The 24,562-nt window shown below is 44.6% G+C and overlaps 1 protein-coding gene across 3 annotated transcripts in view; it reads right to left on the reverse strand.

Moving 5' to 3' along the window:
- Positions 1–24,562, reverse strand: part of EDAR (ectodysplasin A receptor) — a 73,167-nt gene that overhangs the window by 47,552 nt on the left and 1,053 nt on the right. For 2 of the 3 annotated variants that reach the window (XM_052774041.1, XM_052774040.1), the window contains exon 1: positions 16,134–16,305. The exons of the other annotated variant lie outside the window; for it this stretch is intronic. In XM_052774041.1, the coding sequence (XP_052630001.1) occupies positions 16,134–16,166 (33 nt within the window). In that variant the 5' untranslated portion in view covers positions 16,167–16,305. Of the gene's footprint in view, positions 1–16,133; positions 16,306–24,562 lie in introns of those variants that run through there. 3 annotated transcript variants of the gene reach the window in all.

The raw sequence follows: 24,562 nt of genomic DNA on the forward strand, positions 1-24,562 counted from the left end.
AAATCCTAGCTCAGAGCCTGAAATGCAACACTCTATATATTCCAAGTAATGGAATAGTCACTAGCACATTAACAACTAAGTAATAGTTCACAATTAGTGAAAATATGAATACTGCTGTAGCCTTTGCTGTACCAAAGGGCTTATTTGTAGTCTGTTGCTTGCATCAAAATGCTTATAGAAAGATGAAGGGAGCCTGTCACAGCCCATTTGAAAAGTCACTTCTTCTAGACAAGGCTGTCTGCTTTCATCCCTCTTTGCATTATCAGCTGAACTGCTGGCACCAGGTATTCAAGGAATTTCAGAGGGAAGGAGGAGAGCACAATATTTCCTTGTCACTGTGATAGATTTGACAGACCATTTGGGCAATGCATTTAGCATCCTGTCACACAAATTGAAATCTTTGGAAAGCCAACAGGCTTTAAGAACAATACTCAGCTTACTCTAGGGCTGGGATATTAGGTTATGACTACATCCCTCTTTTGCTCATGAATCACTCACTTTCATCCTTTAAATGTGTTCAGAGAACTGGGGGTTGGGATAGTTCTGCGACGGTCTATTGGTAATTAAAGTGCCCACATCCATTCTTCTTTGTTCCCATATACCTGCATCTCAGGCAACAGGTTTTCTCTGCTTAAAGATGGAGCTGCTCCCCAGGCTGCCGTACATCTCAGAGACAATTAATTGTGTTTGCAAAGGCTACGGTATGTGTGGCGTGTGGTCAGCAGGCATGGCGTTAGGAGAGATCCTGGGCTTCACCAAAGGGGCAGGTTTGGCACCGATGACTGGAGGCGAGAGAAAGAGAAACGCCGGCTGCCGTGCCAAGCGATGCGGGCACCCTTCCTTCAGGGTGCTGGCGCCCGGCCAGCCTCCTAGCAAGACCTTTGAAGTACCAAACTGCTGACGGTGCTATTTAAGATCAGTAAACAGGCATCCTATTTAAACCGTGGTTAGGGAAGGATCCTTGGTGCTTGGGAAAGGGAGCGTTATCAAGTGAGAGTTTGGGGAGCACGGGACCGCCTCGCTCCCTGCAGAGTGGCCACGCAAGCAAAGTCCCACTGATCTTTCTAGATTCAATACCTGAACGTTGCACAGTCCAGAGCCCATTTTTGAAACTACATTTCACCAGCTGATATTTTCCTGTAACACCTAAAACATTACCCCTCCGTTCACGCGCTCCAAACTCACACGCTCCAAATAGAAAGTATTGCTGAGCACAGTGCTGTGTTTTCTACCCCGTGTCACAAAACCAGCAGCATGCTGGTATGAACAAGCCTGCTTTTATGTACGATTTGTATATCCTTTTGTAAAATCCTTCCATGTGTTTGGGGATTGAAGTTATTATATGAATAAGACTGAAAATACAGTCCTATCTATTGTCTTCCCTCTGTGTTAATGACCTCTCACCATCCGACTGCATGCTGTTTCTCAGTAGTGCAGCACGATGTGTCGGACATGTACAAACTTTGGCTTTCTGCACTTCAATGACATCCTGAGTAAACTCCAAGGACCCTCTAAACAGTAGCCTGACTTTGAAAATATCCAGGCAGTATCTCATCAGTAAACAAGTAAAGGCACGGTCCTCAGTTCTGATGGGTTAATTCTTCCTCTCTTCCACTGCCTGTTCCCAAAGCACAGCTTGCAAACGCTCCTAACCCTGTCATACTCGGCCCATTTTTATTTTCAAGTCAGAAGAGTGTGCACTCCCCAGCAAGGACCATTTCCATGCCAACTCCAAGCTTTCAAATCATCCATCTTTCTGTCACTTTGCCCAAGGAAGTGGTACTTTAGAGAGGGCAAAACGGCTTCTCACCTACTTGGAAATCTGAGAGGTCACTTTTCCCAATCTTTTCCTCATACAGTTTATGTTTTGGAGAGAGAGCAATTACAGACAACTTGTGGAAACCTTTTTCTTGGCCATTATTAGGATGCATGCAAAGAGTTGTATTGCAATATCTCACCTTAAAGTGGCTAGGTGTAGCTAACCGTATTTTTAGGCTCCCACTAGGAACAAAGGAAACCTCTGACTTGTTTCAAGAACTTGTTCTCCTATACGTAGAGGGAACATTATTTTCCCTTGGCTGTTTTGGAGGAGTACTGGATAGCACAAGGCTTGTTTGTTTGGTATTAACAGGTATAACAGGAGGCTTGTTGTTTGGTATAACAGGATTAGGTTTTCTGGTGATTTCAAAGAAGGTATCCAAGCTTGCACGGCTGTACCTGCTAAGGCTCCTTCACCCTGTGCTGTGCAAAGAGTCAAACCACTTTCCCAGATATCAATGGCATTACAAGGATGAAGCAGAAGGTGAAACACTGCATCTAAGTGGCTCCTTGATAAGAGGATTAATTTAAAACTGTACACTTTGCTCATTTAACTTTTTTTTTTTTTGGTGAGGAAACATAAAACGCCGCTGTAATTGTACTTTGGCCTGTGGGAATAATATCCCAGAAATAACATCTCTACTTAAATTCTAGTAGCTTAAGATCTCTGTGGGGCTGCTTCTTTCACTGCAAGACCTATAATTAGCCATCCATTATGGCACTGAGCAGTAATCCTGAGGAAGACCGTATTTCCCCCCCCCGAGTACCGAATCCCAAACGTGCCAGCGAGCAGGTAGGCAATACTCTGCGGTTCACCCTCCTGCTCGACACAGGCAGCTCAGGGGGTCGGGGACCCTCCCTGGGACACCTCGCAGGGCTTTTTGGCAGGGACACCCCGTGGGACAGACACCTCGCCGCTCGCGGGTGTCTTGTACCGTGTCTGACACTGCAAACGTTGGGATTGCTACGCTCTAAGTCCTAAAGCTATGGTGGTGTGGTTTGGGCTGCGTTCCCCCTTTCTTTTTGCTCTGGGGTGAGAAAAGAAAGTAGCTTTCCATTTAGGAAGGGTGGGAAGCCACTAAGCCAAGCACTCCTTTCCTCTGGGAGGGGAAAATTTCTTCAGCCTTTGGACCAAGCACGACTTCTTTGGGGATGGGGATGGCTCGCTGGTGCCGCTGCAGGTCTGGCAGTCCGTGCCTCTGGGACAGCTCATGCTTTCCCAGCACAACCGGAGGGGATACTTCTAGGGAGCTTTACTGGTCAAACTGAAGACTGAGTTCAGATGGGGTGAAATGGCGCATATGAAGAAGACCTGGCTAAAGGCGTTTCCCCATGGTTTTGGGAAAGATTTTGGCTTCCCTTAAAATAAATAAGCAGTTTTCTCAGGTAAAAAGTACCATAAACATATAAACTGTTCCACTTAGCAAATCCTACACTTGAATCGGTTTGTATTTTCCAAAGCCTTTTCCCAGTTTTATTGTCTAAAACTCTTTTCTGAATTAGAACTGAATTTATAAATGGTTTCAGTTGCTTAGAAACAGTGTTGGCAGGGTTTGCGCATGTGTGTGAACAAATTACTGGCTGAAAAGACTGCTCCTTTCTATGTGTAACCTTTATTAACATTAATGCAAACTCCTCTGTGAAAGCAGCCTGCAGAACTCTGCAGTGGTGGACGCGGGGCCGATGAGACCGGTCCTCATCTTCACACGCTTAAGGCACTGAGACCAATGTACAGACAGTCCTCAGATGTGCCAAACTTCATCCCTCGTACAACTTCTTCTGAACTACCAGCCAGCCTAAACTTATATTTAGAAAGGACATTGAATCCCTGGCGTGACAGCTCTGCTCTGACTTTGATGGCAATTACCAAGAACACGGGCTTTCCAAGGCTCAATGGCAGCAGGAATATTGTTTCAAGACAGCTCTTGTGTTGTACCCTCTAGCTTCGATTGCAAGGTAAAGTAAACAATGTTTTCTACAAACACTTCATTGCTACAGATCAATGCCACCACACACTCAAATTTGCTTTTCCCAGATTCAATGTAATCAGGACAAAGAGGGTTTCTATAAAGTACTGGAAATCTGGGGTCTAGGGCATGAAGGCATGTGCGAGGTGTAATTCTCTGCTAGACTTTTAAACGTGATTATTCCTCACAAGCAATATTGTATGTTGATGCTCACCACCCTGCTATCACTGTAAGAGACAAATCTGTGACCTGCTTCACATGCAGATATACTTCCACTTCACTTTGCCATGTGTCTTTAATAAAGAAATGGATACAGAGAGAAGCAAGTTTTGACTCAAAGAAGAGTTCAAGTTTTTCTGAAATTCCTGGTGATCTTCCTCTCCATGCTAACACTGAGTTGAAGGTTTGGACAAAGTTTTAGATTAAATCTCTAGTCACTGCAATAGGTCAGGCTTGAAAAAAACATTTTGCACTACCAGTTAGGTGCAATTTCTTTATCTACCAGTTGTAGTACGTGTTGAAGTAAATAAATCTCATATTACTTGTTCAGTAATGTCACAGGCCTGATCTTGTTCCAGGCTTCTTTGGAAACATGAGGGTAAGCTCCACAAGGCATAGGAAATTTATAATAATTTATTTTTTAAATAGAGTGAGCTCAGGTTTTGGATTGTCAGTGTTTTTGGAGCTAGAACTCAAAAGAATCCCTGCTTTGATCTTGTTCCTGAGCCAATTTTTTGGTGTTCTGTTCTCACTGTGATCTTCTTAAAAGTTTGTTAAGAGTTAATACTTGGTTCATATTTGTGATGTTAAAGTATCTACATAATTTTGAAACCCTACTAGGGTGTTGTAAAGTGATCATATTTATATTCAAGTTAGGAATCCACTATAGGCAGTAGCAAGCATAAAAGTTGTGGTTACTTGAAGAGCTGGGAACCACCATGGGAGCAAGAAGGAAGAAAAGCATGATGTACTTAGGGAAAAAAAGAAGTCATCTGATGACCAGGGAGATGATCAGGAGCTTCCTGGAGCTGTTAGCTCAGCAAGTCTTCTAGTTGCTGGACTCAAGGAGGTCTCGACACAGCTGCCCGGTGCCACCCGAGATGTCCTATGGCACCCTGCCTGGCCCCAGTGTGCCACTCCAACAGGCTGCAGGTCCCCTCCGGGTCCTGTGTCAGACCCGCCAGCCCCACCTGGACATCTTCCTTAGCATATCTTAAATGGCAGTAGCCACACGTGTGCAGGCAGAGGAGTACAGCTCTTCAGAAGGATCTTTTAGTCATTTAAAATCACAGGCAGAAAAGAAGCAACACTGAACGATCTCATCCTTAAGACCACATAAAAGCAAGATGCAGAGTGATTTTCTGATTTTAAGTTATGATGGATGTCAGGGAAAGAAAATAGATATAAACTTCCAGTGGCTGGTGCCCACACAATTACTTATTCCTACATGAACTGAGGGTGAAGATACTATTTTTCTAACTTTATACTCTTACAGGTCACAAGAGAAAAGAATCACATCATGTGAGAAAGTGCCACACAGAGTCAAACTAGCTGTATTTTTACCTATAAACTGAACATATGTGTAGGGATTATGTGGCATAATAAATAAAAGTCATCAAAGACACTCTCCCTCTGACTTTAAAGCAGGTCTGCATTTTGAAAGCAGGGTGAAAAATCTGGGGCCTCACATAGTAGTTCTGTCGGGTAAAAGGGGACAGGCTGGAGAGGCAAAGACAAACCCGAAAACGCCTCATTTCCCTGAGCAGACGGAGCCTGTTAAGTGTGAGCACAGTGACCGTGGCTGCTTAGACCTCTCCAACTTTTCCTGAAAACATCCTTATCAAAACATTTTGTGACGACGGCTGTGGTTACAGTGCAAGTTGCACAGAGCAGAAAGAAGCTAAGGAGCAAAACTGTCATTGCATGGGCAACCTCAGCTGTGTACTGACCACCACCATGCTTGGGGCTTTCTGATTGAAATCTTCAGGTGGCTCCGTGTTCTATCATTTCATTTTGAACAAAACCTGCAGTGTGTTCACACTGTTTCTCACTCCCTTCTTAATAGTTAGAAATTAACACCCTTGACAACCTCTTAAACCATACTGTTTGGCAACTATTTTACAGCGTAGGCAAACATTTGAGTTTAGTGTTAAATATGCTGGGTGTTGTACAGTACACAAATAAAGACTGTCTCTTCCTCAAAGATCTTACAGTCTGAAAGATAAGAAGATGAAAGTGTGCTTGGGAACATGAGTAACTGAGGGGACTGTGGGAGGGGTTCACCTCAGTTAAAACGTAAAAACCTGGAAATCACTCAAAGAACTTACAGATTTTGGTACGGAAAGTGTATTTTTTTATGTATGACAGTTTTGCAATTAAGAAAAGAAGGTGAAGCTGTTGACATTTACTTGTGCCTAGTTTTATTAAGACTTAGGTAGCGCATTGCTGCTAATTCTCCCGACACCCCTAAGCCGGCCACTGTGCCACCCTGCTGCAGCCGGTCTCTGCACAAAACCAAACGCTCCCGCTCAAACCGCCGGTCCTGCTCTGAGGGAAACACTCGTGCATCAGCATCCTGACATCCCTTAAACAACTTGTTGGGTTTTGACCTCGAGGGGGCTTAGAGGGAGAGCTTTAGAGACCAGATGTCTCTTGTACATGGCGGATGACTTTTCATTTAAATACAAGAACTTGTTAGACTTTTTTTGCTTGCGTATTCTTAGGAAAGTTATGAGTCACAAAGTAAACAGAAATAAATATGATGTAATCAGCGTGTGCAACTTTCCATGATTCAATTTTGCAAATATTTCTCCAAACCGAACGTATCTATCTTCAGACATCAAACACGGATTAAACACAAGGACCCACCCGGTCACAAGGGCACCAGACCGCTCTATCCCTGGAAGGGAGTAGCTGGGGCACAGCAGCAACGTTCTCAGCGCTGCCCTGCCCCTTTTGCTCATTTTCGCCTCCAAGTTTCTAGAAGCAGAGTTTATTGTTACTGGAGACAGAGGGACTTGGCATCAGGTAGCGCAAACTTTTCTAGGGTACAGCTATGGTGTGGTGGGCATCCCTGGGTCATAACTTCTTTGTGTGTCACCTTCCAGGTGACACTTGCATCCCACAAAAAAAGGACAAAGATTATTTCCTCTTTCATTCTTAACGTGGTTTAGTACATATCAGGTGGTGCCTCTGTTGGTTTTGGGATCATACCAGGGTAGCTCATTCCTCAAACAATGTTTGAGTTCAGACTTATCCCAGGTCACACAGATGACAGAGCTGACTTTTTGCCTTAGCTATGCCAGAAGAGTTCTGATACTAATGGGAATGATGTAGCTGCAGCTTCTTTTTTTGCAAAGTGTTAGCAAAATGCCACATGCATATGAAATGAGTGATCCCCGGCGTAATGAAGTCATGTGCCCGTTGTTTGTACATAAAGGCAAAGTGTGCCGTTGTTTTGTGAATCCGAGTGACACACTTGGAGCCATCCGTGGTTTGATTTCAGGCCAGTGAAAGCCAGATTTTCCTTTTGCCAGAGTACCTGAAAAGTTGGTGGAGCAGGAGGCAGCTAGTGCCAAGGTAAAACTATGCACGTCTCTTGTCATATGTCTTCAAGTGATACATTCCAGAGTTGTTCTTCATTTAATCATCCAGAGATAAATAAGCTAGTACTTATTACAATCTAATTATTTTTTAAAGCAGCACAGCTAAAAGATAATCTGTGCTACAGAATTCCTAGTGGCAAAGCATCCAGTATTTTTTACATGTAAAATCATGAAACTGCTGTGCTGCTTTTGAAGTATTAACACACACATGCATTTGCTTGAAAACTACTATGGCAAGCAATAAACACTCTTGTTTGGGTCTGGTCCTTCAAGGTGCAACACAGGTAGTTCTGCGCTTAACTTCATGGGCTCAGTCCTCGCAAGTCTGACCTAGCCGATAACGTTTTTGAACTGTGTGTTTATCTCTCAATGCAACTAAAAAAAAAGAATCTGCGGTTTTAGTATCGATTAGTCTCCTCACCAAAAGTTACGTTCACAGCTAGAGCACTGAAGAGTTGTGTGCAGGAAAGAGGCTTAACAAAGACACTTTGAAGGTAAAGAACCCAACACAATGCCTTTTTCTTTTGCTTCTCTAATTGCTGCAGATGTTGTGTAGTCGCACCTATGAAAAGTTAAATATTAGGTCTCTGTAACATTTTTGATCTTCATTAATTATAGCTCAGAAAAGCTTACAAAAAGCAGCCTGCCTCTTTAATACAAATAAGATTAATTGCATGGTTGTTCAGAAAATGAACCACCAGTAGTTAAACAAAAAATGTTTGTCTTTAAGCAGCCCTTGGATGATTTTTTTTTTAAAACTGTTACAGGAAGTGAAGAGGCTGCCAAATTACCATGCCCCTGAGCCCCACTCTCATTATCAGCCTAAACGAACGCACACACCCCGCCACTTTCATCCTTTTCCAGGTTCAAGAAAAAGAAACAGGAGGCATAAAAAAAAAAAAAAAAGCCCTTCCACACAAAGAGGTGTCTCTGAAGTCTGGAATGCACCCTGGCTGTTTGAAGACAAGATTTATACCTGACACCCTCCTTTAAGCTCATTGTCGAGACTCGCCTGCGTTCAAATCAACCGCAGACTGGCTGCTGCAGGTACTTCATCTTACAACGACCACATCATCTAAGATAAATGCAGCAGGAATTGCTATCACTTTGAGGTGAAAAAAAAAAAAAAAAGAAAAGAAAAGAAAAGAAAAAGAAAAATCAACCCCCTGATGCAGGTAGTGGGTGGAGGGAAGAACAGACGGGCACGAAGCACTGCGTGGGGGTGTTCCCCGGGAAGGAGCCGGCGACGGCTGGCAGTCTGCGGCGCGGGGAGCAAGTATGAAATGGGTTTGGCCGCCGGTGCCGGCACCTGCGTTTCGGCACAGCCTCCGCTCGCCGTCGGCAGCCAAGGCTGCGGGATGCCTATAAGCCACCACCGCTGCCGGGGAAGCGGTAGCATTGCCGGCTGCTTGCGGAGGACTGAAAGGAGGTTGTTTTTTTTTTTTTTTTGACTTGGTGGGAGATGATGAGAAAGGCTGCAGCATCAGCTTATGCCGTCCCCAGATTTTTCTGAGACAAGCCTGGTTTCCTCATTTTAGGCATACCCATCCTCTCCCTAAGCAAGCTGTGGTTAGGCACTTTCATTCAGCCTCTTAAACTCCTCTGTACGAAAACCCTTGGTAGTAAGGACTTAATTTTACACTGAACCCATCTAATGGGAGGCAAAGCCATAGAGCACTGAGATATATGAAGCCAAACGATAAGAGGGAAAGAAGAGAGTGCTCAGGACAGTGTCAGGGTGTAGAGAAACACAACTGAATATCCCAGAGCTCAGGCTGCTGAAACTCTAGCATTAGCAGGTGTTGCGCTAATTACCGAAGGCTTTGAAGTGACATGGGCAGAAAATGTCTGTCATAAAGAGAGAATAACACCCGGCAATTTGCAAAGATATTTATTGTCTATATTGTCGTGTCGCTCAAAGGCCCGATAAAAGTTGGGGTGTAAGGATGCCATTTGTGGTGCAGAACCAGTTGAGGAGCATTTTCCAGGGTGAAGAATTACCATGACATTTGGAAAAATGCTGCATTAAACTCAAAAACATTTGTGAGGAGATATTCTGAAATCACACTGATAGAGAAAAGGCGGCAGAAAAATGACAGTATAGGTGGTTAATATAAAACTTAAAGTCAGAAAAACTTGCCTTTCTCAAGCATTTCATAATGCCTATCTTTGATCCTGGGACCAGAAAGCAATATGGGATTAGCCACAAAACTAAGGATCCTTAAGGGCTGTTCTAGCACCACAGATTGGCCCTGACATTGGGGAGGACCCATCAACGTGCTCTGGATTTAACCCAACAGAAAGCTCTAGATTGGGTTTTCTGACTCTCCTTTTTCAAGCAGTTCAGAGCCAGGCCCTTACAGGGCTTCTTCCAAAATTTCTGGGCTTACAGGGATGTTTGGGAAGTTGAGATCTGGGAAAAAGGAGCTGGTTTAATCCATTTCAGTTATAGAGCACTTTCTATATTTAGGATTTTAAATTATGCTTTATTAAGAATGCAAATTATGAGCATTTCTAGGACTCCAGGTACTTGCATGTCCCAGCTAGCACATAAACCTCATGCCATTACAAATCTGAATAAAGCAGGTTAAGTTTGCAGCAGATTTAAAATAAGGCAAAAGGCAGGGCGGGAAGAGAGCCTGTACAACATGTTCAACACCTACCCACTAGGATGGGAGGAGAAACATCTACACTCGAGCTGAACTGAACTGACACAACTGCCTGTGAAGCTGCAGCATCAGTCTCAGCTTGGCCACAGGTATCCTGTTCTATTTTCACATTTCAAAGATTTACCATTTATACTTTTTTGTTTTCTTTTCTGTGGGGTGTTTTGTTGTTTGTTTGTTTTTCCTTGGGGGATGATGTCTTCTATCTGGTGCCAGCAGGAGGTTCTCAGAGAAATCAGTTTCATCAACTCGTGACCAATCTATTGAAAAATGGAGCATGGCTCCACGGCAGCAATCACGGGAATCCGTTGCGGACACTTAGCCTGGAGCCTCCATGATTTCCGACACTGAGCATCTGAGGAAACAGTATTCAGTATTTCATTCTGACATTTCAGCTCTTGACAGCACGCCTCAGAATGCTGCTTGAACCCAAAGTCAAATGCAATAAACGGAGCACAGCTCTGCAAAAAAAATAAGTGTAAGCAAGGCCAGTTCAGCTTGCCCTATCTCACAGGGAGCTGCAAGAGAGGGAAACAGAAATATGCGGCTCTAGGCAGTCGCCCCATTGCTGCCTGCCTGTTAAAAATAACTTGCAATTTTCAAGAAACAGTTACAGGCACTATCAGGGCCTCCTGGCCTAACGAGAGCACCAGCAATGAATTAGGCAGCGAATGCCCTGGATTCTCCAGCAATCCCTTCTCCAGCCCACAGAGAGATGCAACCTTTCTCCTTGTCCTCCAAACATTTGCTATTTTCATCCCCATTCAGTCCTTTGCCTCGTATTAATTCGGCTTCTTCCTCAACACACGCGCTTCGTGGTGCCGATGACTCCTTCCCTTTACCTCTGCGTTACCCCTCTCGCCGCCTTTCCTCACTCTGCTCCAGCTGGAGCAGCACATCCATGGAAAGCAGCAGGTACCCCTTCCCCTCCCGCCCGCCCCCCGTGTCGTTCCCGCAGCCACTGCTCATGTCCCCGCTGCTCTTCATACACCTGGGAGCCCCAACACGACCTGAGCATCCTTTCCCCCGACCCTCACGCGCGCTGCAATCCTGACCATCTGCTCTACCCGCTCCCTTCACGCAGCCGTTCTCCGTAGTTGTTCAACTCCCCCAGAAACTGAAGGTGGCAAAGACACGCTGGGCACGTGCTGGCTCTGCGTCGGAATAATCCCACCTGGAGCGAAATCCCAAGCAACTCACCCTCGCTTGCTTGGGATCCATTGCCACCAGGGCAATGTGGCATCGTGCATCATCAGCCTCTGCCTGCAAAGGGGTGGTGGGTCATGTCAAGATCATCTTGCAAAGTGAAAGGTAACAACACAGTCATGTTTATGGCTTGTGAGGGCTGTGAGAAGAGCCCCCTCCTGGCATACCCGCTCCTCTCCAAGAGTTGAGGACAGCTTGCCTGGTCCAGGTGGCCCCTTGGAGTTCCCCAGGCCCTGGTCTGGGTAGCTCTTAGAAGATGGCTTAGCCTGACTAAATGTGTTGCCCTGTGTAAGCAGCAGAAAAAAAATCACACTTGTAGCTGTAGCAATGGATTCTATAGCAAAATCCTGCAATAGAAAATTATTGATTTCCATGACTGTTTGCTTGAAGTAAGTAAAGGGTTATAGAAACAGCATTTCTGGAAGATACAACTATCAAGTGCACAACAGCAACTGAGAAACTACATTTCTTTTACAGCTTGTCTAAAATGTCACACTGTGCAGAGACCCGGGGGCATGTTTTAGTGATGTGCTTTAAAATGGTGAACAGCAAAAGCTAATTCTTCTCCAAAAAAGGATGCAAGCAGGAAACTTGTTTAAAGGACAAAGCTTTCAATGCATAGCAAGTGCCTGTGTTCACATGTGCGCTCAGGTTGCTTTCAGAGTCGGGTTTTGGTTGTCTTGGCTCTGCCTTCTAAGACATCTCCAAAAACTCATGTACACACCTAAGTGCCAAATGTGTATATTGCATCTCAACTTCGACAGCAAGTGACAGTTAATTAAAACCATGCATTACAGAGAGCTCGTCCTTTCATGATAAATGATGGTATTGACAGATGAGTTATTCTTACGTTATGTTAATTATGTCAAAGCTCGACCCACCAGTGTGCAACAGAAAGGGTAGCGTTTTTGTTTGTTACTAATAAGCTGCGTCTGTTACTTTTCTTCTGTGCTATTGACATGTAGTGAGTGACCCAAACCTACATACGTTATATGTCAATTAAAACCATTTCATTTTTGTTGTCATGTCATGACATAGTAGGTACGCAAATCTGTAAAAAGAAAACCCATAAGACCGCCCCGTCTCTTGGCACCTCCTGGTGATGCAAGTTTAAAGCCGTAACAAAACAATGACTGAGTTTGCCTGTATGCATGGAGCCAGTTCTGCACATTTTCCTTGCTCAGGTTGTTACACATATAAAGCTCCTCACCTGAATCCCTGAAGCCCTGTTTATCTCCCGCACATGTATTCTTCTTGTAGGAAGAAGCCAAAGCTCTATACAGAGCTACAAAATGGCTCTTCCTAATTTATGTGCCTAATAAAACAAACTTCTCCAAAAGGGAATAACTTTAGTCTTCAAAACATAAAGACCAGATGGTGCTGCCCTCACTCGCGGAGCAGCACCAGCAGCTGAAATCAGTGGGCCTACTAAGAGAAAAGTGTATTAGCACAGCTAGCAAAGTCTCCTAAATAAAAACCAAATAGTCTACAATAAAAGTGGTTTTTTGAAGTCTACCTTCAGTGTTCAGAAAATATTATAGTTCCTGTAGACCATTTTTACTTCAAAGCCAGGCAAAAGCCTGTAAGTGAAAACCTAAGATGACCACGTTCATACCACCTATTACCCCTTCACTGAAGTTTGCCCCTGCAACATCTTGCTCCTAAATCTCTGCCGTGTTCTCTACTTGCACTCTGAATAGCTGTTCTTGAACAGATTAAAAAGCATTGCTACTCTTCTTAGTAAACACTAAAGACTTGCATACAGGGTATGGTTAGCACGTTTCAGAGGAGTATATGGTTTCCACAGATCAATTTATTAGTGGAGTAGTGTGACACGCTCAGTAAAACGGGACAACATCAAATACTCCCTCTGTTTAATTTGGAACAGGGAGCTGAACTTCGAACTCCCGTCTCTCAAGAATGCCAAAACCATGGGGTTATTGGATATTTGCAGGAGGGCTTTTTTTTTTTTTTTTTTTTTTTAAACTATTTCCCCCAACTTTAGCTGGATTCCAAAGCAAACGGCGCTTGTGTCGCCATGATGTAATTTCCCACCCGCTCTCCCTGGCTTACCTGTGCACCCCCCAGCCCCTCTCCCAGCAGTCCTGCCCACTTGGATGGCACAGGAATCCAGTCCCTGGAGGTTTCATGGTGCAGGTGGCCGGAGCAGGGCGCCCGGTGTGCTCCAGCGTGGGAAGAGGCTGCCCTGTGAGCCACCGACAAATGCACGTGGCAGCAAGGTCTTTGCAAATGTCCCAGAGGGGAGAGCTTCAGCTGGAGCTGACAATCAGCCACAAGACACCGACCCACCAGAAATCAACCTTCATGCATGCTGGTGCTCCTGGAGCTACTTGCCTCTTAGCCATCCCTGATTTAAACTAGCCTGGGCTAATTTCTAGCATATTTTTCCTAAGAAAGTTTCCCTGCTTCAGCAAGGATCGGGCTAGATCCGCAACAGGAGCAGTGCCATGATGGACTCAGTGCTCCATGGAAGCCACAGGAGGTGGCAGCATCCTTGCCAGAGGCAGAGCCTGGTGAGAGCGAGACACCTCGGAAAAGCGATCCTCAAAAGCCAGCAGATATGCCTCGGCCATGACCCTGGCAAGGCTTAGGAACCTGGGAAGGCTTTGCCATCCAGTCCTGCGGGTTCCCCGCAAAATCCAGCCTACGGAAGCCCTCCTACCACTGCTCCGCATCTTTGCACTTAATAACCCAGTTGACCACGGGGCGACGCAAGGCCAAATGCCTCTGCCTGCCTGCAGAAAGCATCCTGCTTTGTTTGAACATCATTTTGGAAATCTTCCTCCCCGGTGGCTGGGGGCAGGCTGGGTGGGCTCCACGGGCTCCCTCCTGTTGACGCTCTTCTGCTTTGCATCAGACAGGGTTTTTTTTCTCTTTTTCACTCAGGCACATGACTCCCAAACTTAGAGACTGGGGCACCACCTGGGACAGGATTTGGAAACTGGGCTCCAGTTCTTACTCTGACAAAAATTTAAATATCTTGTATTGAGTATTCCCCAGAGCCCACATTTCCACCCCCCCCCCCCCCCAGCAAGTACCCTAGCCACCAGGCAGCAGCATTATTTTTCTTTTGCTCTCCAAATAGTCACTTATGCCTAGGAAAATGTAACAGTTAAAAAAAAAGACGGATGGACAGACACCTCTTCCAGAACACACAAGCACTGTTGTGGGAGAAACAGCTAAAGCGTCCCCAGGCTGAGGAGCACGTCGAGTCCAGATCTCCCACCTCAGCTCCCTAAGCGTGGACTAAATGTAAAAGCGTGGCCATTCTCGTCGGCAGGACTTGGATGTGGTGTGTGGGTCTGTTCATCCAGCACAGGCCAGGCCAGGTAAAGCATGTCCAGAAGCACACGTTCAGGCATGCAAGGAACTCAGTGGATGCAAACGTGGGTGTTAAGGAATGTAGGTACCTCTGGGGTGAAGGGGCAGGCGAGCAAGTTTTCTTGGGATCTACAGTTTAGACTTAGCGTGTGAAGTGACAGGTCTGCTAGACACCCAGGTTCCTCTGTGGGATTAATTCCATGAAGATGATCTAACAGAAAGTATCTGCTTCCCACCTCAGAGTGCTCCCCAATCAAAGATTCAGAGAGTGCCTGCTGTTCTACGCACTTTCACACACCCACCGCTAATTGCTCTTCTGTGATTAAGGAAAAGTGTTTCATCTTTATATATGAAAAAGGGTGAAAACTCCAGATGAAAAATATTGCAAAGTTAAACACAGCTGTTTATGAACTTTCATCTGTTCTGCAAAAATGGACATGTTTATGAAGCTGAGCAAAGGTCTGCGTGCCACACTTGTTAAATTAATACAGCTAGCATCGGTAATGATAGGGAAAATACCACAGACAGCAGCCTTGCTTCTGTATTTCTGGGGAACTTGAGCTGTTAGCACTGCCTTTGCACTTGGCTTTGCAAGGGGAAAAGCAGATGCCTTTCTCTTCCGTTCATTTTGATTAAACTAATACAGTTTTGGCAGCTCGTGCAGCAATTGTACCCTTTCTTTAAATTTTTGTCCAGTTCAGTCATAGGCACAGGCAACAGCAAATAAAAGCACAACATCCGCAATTTGTTAGAAGAAATGGCAAAAACACCCATGACATCAGGACTGAGGGAGCATCTCAAGGCTTTCCACTCAAGGCTTTCCACCAAACTTGTTTTAAAAGGGGTGAAGAGAAAGTACTGAAGGAACAAAACAAATCCAGACACCACACTTCCTTCTCATTTTCTCTGCTTCTGTGTTTTAGAATTCCAGAAGAAAAAGCCAGCGCACATACAAAAAACTAATTACTTTAGGTGGTAAACACATATATCATTCCACAGCTTTTTTCTTATTTTTGTCATATATTTTTTAAGAAATAACTTTGCCACACTTCTTATGTGCATCTCTGAAATTCTTCAGGGATGCTTGTATAATTAGGAAGAACTTACTGAATTAATAAGCCAGAGTACTTTGGAAAGGCATGAAAATAATTTAAGTGAGAGGCACAACCACGGCTGTGCTGTGGGTGAGCAACGCGTGGAGCTCAGCTCGACTACAACATTTTGCTGAAAGCAAGCATTCCCTTCCAAAGCAGACGGTGCCTCTACCACCCGTAAGCCCATCACTTTGCAGTCGCAGACTCATACAGCGATGCCGTACAAAGCCGCCTGAGCCGCTACAAACCACAACAAGTTCAAAACCTGACTCATGTCTAGAACTTCGACTTGCTTGCTGTTACCGGCTTAGTCATTGCCAGCAGCCCTACATGCATCTGCTAATCCTGCGGTATCCTCAGCACCATTCCCTCCTGTGGGAAAGCCCTGGTTAGTCAGCCTCGCAGAAAGGTAGGGTATTGTGATATTTCTCTTACCATTGTGCTGCTTTGTTCTTCTTGCATTCCCATCTTAATGACGGAGCGAGCTGTTGGCCTTCCACCGTTTCTTTGTGCCTATGTAAATTCAGTGTTTGATGCTGAAGAGGCGGAGACGATTTGTAAGTCAAGGGGCAGGTGTGAGTGAAAGGAGCAACCCAACAGCCAAACTATTTGAAAAAGAAACCTTTAATGTCTCATCAGCTCAGCGCTTGAAAAAAAGCCTTCATAACTTGCCTTGAAAACTGGAAAAACAGGGTGTCTAGCTATAATTTAAGACATTAATAACAAGAAGATATTGCAGTTCCCTGACATATTTTGACTTTTGCACAGCGAAATGCTATCTTAAAACTAGGTCTGATTATTAATACGTGAAACACTGTCAGTGACAAAGAAATTAGACGGCTTGATTTGTTTCTCATTCATTAGCCAAAATTTCAATGTATTTTGAGAAAAGAGCCCAGGCTAAATTTTAGAGCACACCTGAAGAAATGGTTCTTTCCCTTTGTTGAACAGACATACTGACAAGTATTTTGGCATGACCAGAAGTTTGAGCACACTGTAACAACTTTACAGGACTGACCAGGGTCTTCAGAGGTATTCAGTGGCTACCATGAGCCCCCTAAAACTGTGGCCTCAGGATGTGACACCCCGATTGACACACTAAGTTTCAGCAAAAACTATTTTTCACCCGCAACCAATGAGTATGCACTCTTTCAGTCTGGATGTCTCCTTTTCAGCACATAAAACGCAACAAAGCAAGAACAAATACACTTTGCCATAAGGGAACAGAGGGCAATATGAGCCATCTGAATTCCCACAATTTATTTTTATTTCCCTGGTCCAGGAAGACTTTTAAGCATGGAGTTGAAGCTTAAGAACATGAGTAGCTTACTCACCTTCTGTGGGACAGCTTGCCTATTTGAAGTTGTGTGTGTGCTTATAAGCTCTGCCATGTGAGCCACGATATACAGAGAACAGTCATATACAGCCTCCTCTGCACAAGCATCTTTACAGTTATCATGGCAATCTCAATAGGAAACCGAAAGTCAAACTTCCTATTGGACTTATTCCTTCTGCTGAAATAATCAACTTTCTACACGGTTGCCTCATCTAGAAAATTTTTATGATGCTGGTAGATGGGCAAATGCAAGCATCCTGCTCCTTGCGCCTTCAAAGCTATCACGTAAAGATAACAGTGTCTTCTTTTAATCTTTTTTTCATTACTGAATATTATGCTTACAACAATTCTGCTTTGCTACAGATGGTTTCCTGTTGTTTCTGCCAAATGTGAAATAGCTATAAAACTTGAAAAGGTTTTGATGTTGTCACTGCATGAAAAATTGCATCTACGAGGGAAAATTAAATATGAGCCTTAGCCTTTAATTGCTTTAATCTTACTTACTAAGTGAACTTTTTTACCCCCACCCCCAACTCAAAGCTTCCGATAACATGACCTGAAGGGAAAAATATAGCTATGTATTTTAGTCAGGTATAAAGCCTTCATTAACAAAAACAAAAAAAGAGGAAGGGGAAGTAGACAATTCTCATGTCCAGACCAACCAAACAGCCACCAACTCCAGCTAACAAGAGCAGTGCCTTTGGCTCAGCTTCATAAAATATGTAAAGTCATTTCTGTTAGAAGACAGTGAAGTTCCTGTTTTCAGTGCTATAATAAGGAAATCTGTCATCTTAGCAGACAAATTACTAGAAAATGGCTTGTGTACTCTCAAGGGGACAGAGCCTTTGCTCCTTGCGTGGGCAAACCTCAGTGAACTCAGTGACAGCTTTACTTGAATGCAAAAGGTGTGTTAAGAAGTACTTCAAAGAAAAACTGAATTTTATACATTTCTCATACGATGAGGAAAACTGTTGATGCTCTCTATAGGCACAGATTCAGTGTTGTATGGGACAAGGGCTAGAGAAAAGGTATTTTACCAGCAAAGGCATGGGACTGGCACGTGACTTACGAGCGGAGCATCAACGAACGAGTGAGCTACACAGGCACTCTCAAATTTCTGCCAGTATTTGACTGGCACCATATCAACATACTAATTTTCTAGAAAAAGCAGTGAGCATTTAACCACATCCTTCTACCAACAAAGTAAGGCTGTGCTCACTGCCATGGATCTGCCTGTACAAGCACTGAGGGTAGAGGCAAAGAGAGTAAATATTAGAAATGACTCTGTCATTTTGAGTGCATTTGTCTGCCTGGTGCCTTACACAGAAGGCCTGATATCTTAGGGCTCTGCGGCACAAGAAGCAAGCGCTCTGTATTACACTGGAGATTTGGCAAACACCCATTTCTGCAGGAAGAAAGCATGAACTGTAATCTCACCCGACCAAGACATCAGCCCTCAACTTTCCAGCTGCTCAGACCTCTATTGTTCATTCCTAGGGATGGATCCAATATCCATTCGCTACAAGAAGAGATTCACTCTCGGTGCAAAGAGAAGCTGGTGGGATTTTAGTTTCTTTTAACCTGTGCTGTCTCTCCCTGCTCCGGAGGCTGGAATTTAAAAGCTGAGGCAGAGGTGACATTGTGGGCAGGAGCGAGTGGAAAATGTGTACACTCATCAAACTGCAACCAGATGTCTCATCTCCGTGTGGACATGCCTCACTCATGTGCTGTACCCCCAAGGGCACCGTTCGCTGCCTCCTCAAAGTCCTCCTGGTGTTTCCCCATGCAGAGATACTCGCACCGGAGATATCTGTTTGTTTATTTAGTCTGACTTCCACCTAAGCTAAATTAAAAACAACCTAATCCAAGCTCTGGGAGACCTGCACCGCACAGCTATGGACAAACCCCTGTCGTTCAGCCCAGCTGTGGCTCCCGGTAAAGATCGCCAGGTTGGGGGGAGCAGGGGCTGCTTGGGACCCGCGTGGCTGACGTGCTGGACCGGCTGCCTGCCCCGAGTGACCCCGCACGGCACCCGACTTTGACGTCTATGAAAACCAGTGGCTCCTTGCTTGGGCCAGGAAAGCATTCATGGACAAGACCCTTTTATTTCTCTTTTGTAGCATAGCCTGTGTAGAACTGGACCTTAGATGAAAATCAGAAATGGGCATGCAGGTCCCATTCGAATAGCTGCTGACATTACTCGGGAGTCTCCCGTTGACTTCACTGGGAAGGGGATCAAGCCCCTGTATGTTTGTTCGTTTATTTATTTATTTATTACCGATTTTGTCATTTGGTCACCAGCTGAATTATTTGCACCTTTCACATCCAATTAAATACCACAAGCTGCTAGTGCAGGATATTTTTTCGCAACTGGTTAGAAACCATGATAGAAAACATAACCCTGCCACATCAGAGATGTTCTTCATGTACCGTACTGTATTTGCATCTAGGTTTCCTTGTTGTTAGCCAGTGCCATCTGTTATCTGTTTTGGTCTGCTTATGAGAACTGGTAATTTTCGAAAATTGAGAGCAAGGAAAGAACAATGGCTTTTTCCTTTGTATTTTACATCCCAAAGAAACCAACTGGATCTACACATGCATACAAAAATATACCCCTCCAACTGGCAATATGTTAGCACATGCTTTCTTCTGTATGGAAAATTTAAAGAGACGAGGCTCATCACAGGGAAGTATTTGAATGTAATGAAACAAATCTGCGCCCCACAATGCTTGGATACCCGCTTCTGCTTTTGTCTCTCTTGGAGGGTGCTGACGCTCAGACTCGGTGATGGACTAAGCGGTGACAGCTGAGATAGTTACTGCCCTCAGCTGCACGCCCTGCCCCTCTCTTGGAAATTACTGCCCTCCTACAGCCGGCACAACTGAACGCTTCGTGAATCCCGTTTCAGACTGCCAGACTTCGTGCCAGCCTCGGCTCACGCGGATCCGCCGGCCCGTAAACTCCCGCGGCTCGGAGGCGAGTGGGCGAGCCGTTGAGCCATGCCTGCTGTGCAGGTGGAAATCTCAGAAAGAAAAGGGGGTGGCCAGCTGAAGGTGATGCTGCTTCACTTGCCCCCCCCCGTCACGGGTCACTGGACGGGTGGCAGCCCACAGATCACTCTCCTATTTTTGGAAATACAAATGCGTCTAACTCAGGGGACACATTGTCACCAGCTACCCACCGAGAAAAGAAATGGCAAAATCTCAAGTGACAAAAAGAGAACACATCCCCAGCCTTTTCTGGGGGTTTTGGGGGTTGGGATTTTTTGTTGTCATTGACTGGATTTTTTCTTTTGCAACTGCCCTTCAGGGACAGTGTTGAACTGACTAAACTCTGCTCCTTTGAGGTCTATTGCAAATTTTTTTGTTGACTCCGATAAGAAAAGAAACTTTAGGATGGTCATTTCAAACTCCTTGTTGTTATAAGTGGTAAATTTAAGTCCCATGTTTGAGGATGTTGTCTGTTCTGTAGTTCCTAACTATAGCAGGCTATAAACCAGCACCAGGTAGTTTAACAGATTCTGCCATTTTCAGCCTTTGATCTCGTCTGTTCCTTATATTTTTCAGTCCCAGTTTTTCTCTTCCAAGACATGTGATCTGGATGTACAGGGCCTTTTCATCTCCCTCTTTTCAGTGACAGAAGCCAATTTCTATAAAGCCTCAATTTATCAGCTATTAGTATACAGATCTCTTTCCCTCCCCGGTCCTTCTCCCAAGCAGTGGAGTGTGCATACCGTTGTGAGAGAAAAATGGAGCATGTCACAGGAATGCATCCTTCTAGCCTGGATAATTATAAATATCTAATCCTGAACTATTAAAATGGTTCTTGCTTAAAATGAAAAGAAAAATCCTGACACTCAATCTGCAAATAATTGTAGGCTGCTTAACAGGCACTTCAGTAGTTTTTCTTTGTGATATATCTGAAGGAAGAGATGGATGCACTGTCAGAATTAAAAGCTCTCTCGTACTTGGCCATATGTTTCTGCTTTGGTCCCCAGCCTGTTACGTTGCTGAACAGAGGATAAAGGCTGGTCTAACAGAGCTTCATATACAGCACAACCTCCAGGGGAGGTGGGCAAAAAAGGGAATCTTTCCAGGGTTCCTTCTTACCAAAGAGCTGGCTTGGACTTGGATTCAGCCAAGTTTTGCAGTACCGTGTCCTGGCCGTAAAGCCTAATGATCCAGAGGTTCATTAACACGATCTGCAGGGGATGTACATCTATCAGCATTTGCACAGTGGAGACAAAGGCAGTGAGAAACTGGAGCTCACATATCATTCCATGCCAGGCTCCAGTAGGAAAGCAAAGATCTCATTGAAGATTGGTTGGGAAGGGTTGGATGCTGGAGGTTTGCAATTAGGTTGATCTTGGCCTTTAAGATCAAAAGGGTCTCAGGTCTACCAGTATTTCAGGATGCCACAAGCATAGTCAAGCTAAGCGTTATAAATTATTTTTGTTTTTCCTCCCCACCTTCCCAGTGGCCATTGGCCATACCCAAGTAACATTCCCAAAACACAGTTTACCCCGCACGTATTTATTATCAGAGCAGGCCCCTGGATAGTCGGTTCGTCAAGACCCTCCCAGCCTTGCCTGCACAGCAAGTCAGGCAAGGGTCAGCCGAGATACCACCAACTGCTGGAGAGGTTTCTTGTGGGGCAGGGAATGAGGCAACATCAACCTCCTGAAAAAGCCTTTCTGCTCTAAAACCGACAAAACTCTGGCAGTCCCTTCTGCCACATCATAAAATCTTACCAGCCCTGCCCTCCCAAAAAGGAAACGAGCAGAATTTAAGGCACCGAATCCAAAAGAAGCTCAGCTCTGCAGAACTGAGTCTGAAAAAGAATAAATGCCAGAAACTCTATGAAATCCACCAGGGACTTTGCTATTGATTTTGCACTGCAGATGGTCAGACGTTATGGTAATGTGGTAATGTAAAACCTGTTGCTAGATTCATGGCGGGTGATTCAGCTCAAGCATTGTGGATTAACTTCACAGAATGCCACTTCTGACAGTTCAAAACCAGCACTCGCTGGTGTTGGATCAGGAGGATGTGGCCCTGACTCTGTCTCTGCAGAGATTTGAAAATCCACTGGCAAAGCTTTAACTTCTTCAAAAGACAATGGCAGATAATGCTTTAAAATAGTCTTTGTTCATCTTTTATTCTTTTGTTTCTAATGGACTCCTGAATTTGAAAATAACTTCTGTCTACTTTTGTTCTGATTTTGCCAGTGGGAAGAAACTGAAACATCTGAGCTATGTCAAATTAGAAGAAACGTCTGCGAAGCTAACATGGTTCAGGAAGCAGCATTCGATCACTAACTGTTGCCACAGGGCCAGCAAGAGCTGGGCACACCACCTTGTGGGAGCTCTGCCATCGATTGCATGGGCCCAGGATCTCTGTTTGTTTTTTATAGAACTGGACGAGCGATAAACAAAAGAACAACAAGTTACTTGGCCTCCAAATAATATTTGGATGTCCTAGTCTTCTGCTGTAGGAAGCCAGGTTCTTAGTTTTCTGGGAGAAGTATAGCCAAGCACTTTGTCCACATGGTAACCATCAGCACAGGTCAATAATACTTGCCAAAGTGGACAGTCATAAATGTCACAATTCCATCCTTGTTCGGTAATATCTAATCCCTTACAGGGACTTACCTTCTTGGAATATACATGGCAAGAAAATGTCTCTGTTTTTGCAAACGACTCCCTGCCCTAACGATGCACTGGCCAGAACATTTCTACATATCAGGAAGGAAGGGTTTTCCCCAACAAGAGCTGCTGCTCCAGGAGCTGCTGGGTAAAAAAGGGGAACCTATTATTTTCTGGATGCACCATAAAAAATATAGTGGGTCTTGAGGGTCAGGAGGGCACTGGAAGGCAGCAAAGGCAGAATATCCAGAGGGAGAAACGGGATATCTTTAACGGGAGTGAATGGAAAGGCTGATCTACTCCCAGCTCCTCATAAATGACTCACGCAGGGTGTGGTCATGCTGGAACCTCGCGGGTTATTCTGCTATAGGCAGTAGCTCACATCATTGCAATTTATCTACACTTTAGCCGAGAAGAGAAGCAGCATAGATACGATCTGAAACCCAGTTCCATCCTAGCATGGTTAAAGGAAACAACTCTGTTGAGGATATTAGAGGGGAATTCCTCCACTGATGACAACATGAGAAAAACATTATCTTAATATTAATCTTATCTTCAAAAGCTTATGCTGCTATTTTTTGAAAACTGAGACTTGGACCACTTCTCTAGCATGGCTACATGGGTTCAATTAGAAACTGTAGACTCTGTCAAAATATTCCAGTCCTCCAAGAAATGTCACCCATACAAGTGAAGTTGAAATGTTTCACATGAAGCCATTTTCAGAGGAATTCTAAACACCTCTATGGTACAACTGCACTCGGTTCAACATTTTCAGTGAGATGATTTCCACAGCACACAATTCAGTATGATCCCTTGAAAATGACCGGCTCACAATCTGATGTGAGAAATTAAAACATCACATGTTTTCCCCCCAGCTGCAATAGAGAAACAAATGCCTATTTATGGCAGCAGTTTTCTGTAAAAGCTATCATCTATCTACTCAAAAAAAAAAGCCTGCTGGCTTTTTCTGGGCACATTCTCATCTGAGCTCTTTGTCGCAGTCAGACTACCTTCTTGCAAACAGCAACACAACTATGCTGTACCCTACAACCAAAAGAGCTGGGCCAAGCTTTGGTAACAGTTTCACCCTTTTCAGACATCTCCAGTGAAATTGGGCTCACAGGAGCTTACCTGAAGGTGAAATTGTTCCCACTGAGTGGAGTGGAGCCAAACCAGCTGCTGATGAATATATTTCCTTTGTTTGATTGTTCTTGTTTCATTTAATTTCGAAATTAATTTCTTATCAGTGTTGGTCTTCGATGGAAGATGCCTAATCTTTCTTTTCTTTTCACTTTGTACATCTTGGGCATTTCTGACAGAGAAGAAGTGAGTAATCCTGATCACAGTCATGGGGTTTGGCTCCACCTTGCACAATCACATAATTTCCTTTTAAAATTTGCAATCTCCCATGATTTTTCTTATAGAGCTGCCAGAGGTTTCCACCATTTGTCCACAACATTTCAAGACCTATCTTTCGAAACTGCGGTGTACAAAAGCATCTCCCGCCTCTGCTGCAGAGGAGTGCAGCAGTAGCCATAGGCCTTGTCTATTCCAACGAACGGCAGCCGTAGGTGTGAAAGCTTTCCTTGTAGCTGGAGGCATATACAGAGGTTTTGGGTGGTACCCCACGGAGGCGGTGATCCCTAAGCTCCTTGGCACTGGTGCACTAGATGAGGATCTCACCCATCACCCCCATGGGAGACAGATCCAAAGTGCTATCCAGTGCCTCTTCCTGCAATACCTAAAGCTCCACTGGTTGCAAAAATGAAAAAGCTTTTTCTCTTAGGCATACAAGTGCCTAGCTGCACTTTTTCTAATCCACAGTACCAGTGCTGCAGCCATGGCAGCAGCAGCTAAAACCACCCAGCTCAGTACCAAGAGCA

Source organism: Harpia harpyja, chromosome 22 (assembly GCF_026419915.1).
Source record: "Harpia harpyja isolate bHarHar1 chromosome 22, bHarHar1 primary haplotype, whole genome shotgun sequence".
Lineage (NCBI taxonomy): Eukaryota > Metazoa > Chordata > Aves > Accipitriformes > Accipitridae > Harpia > Harpia harpyja.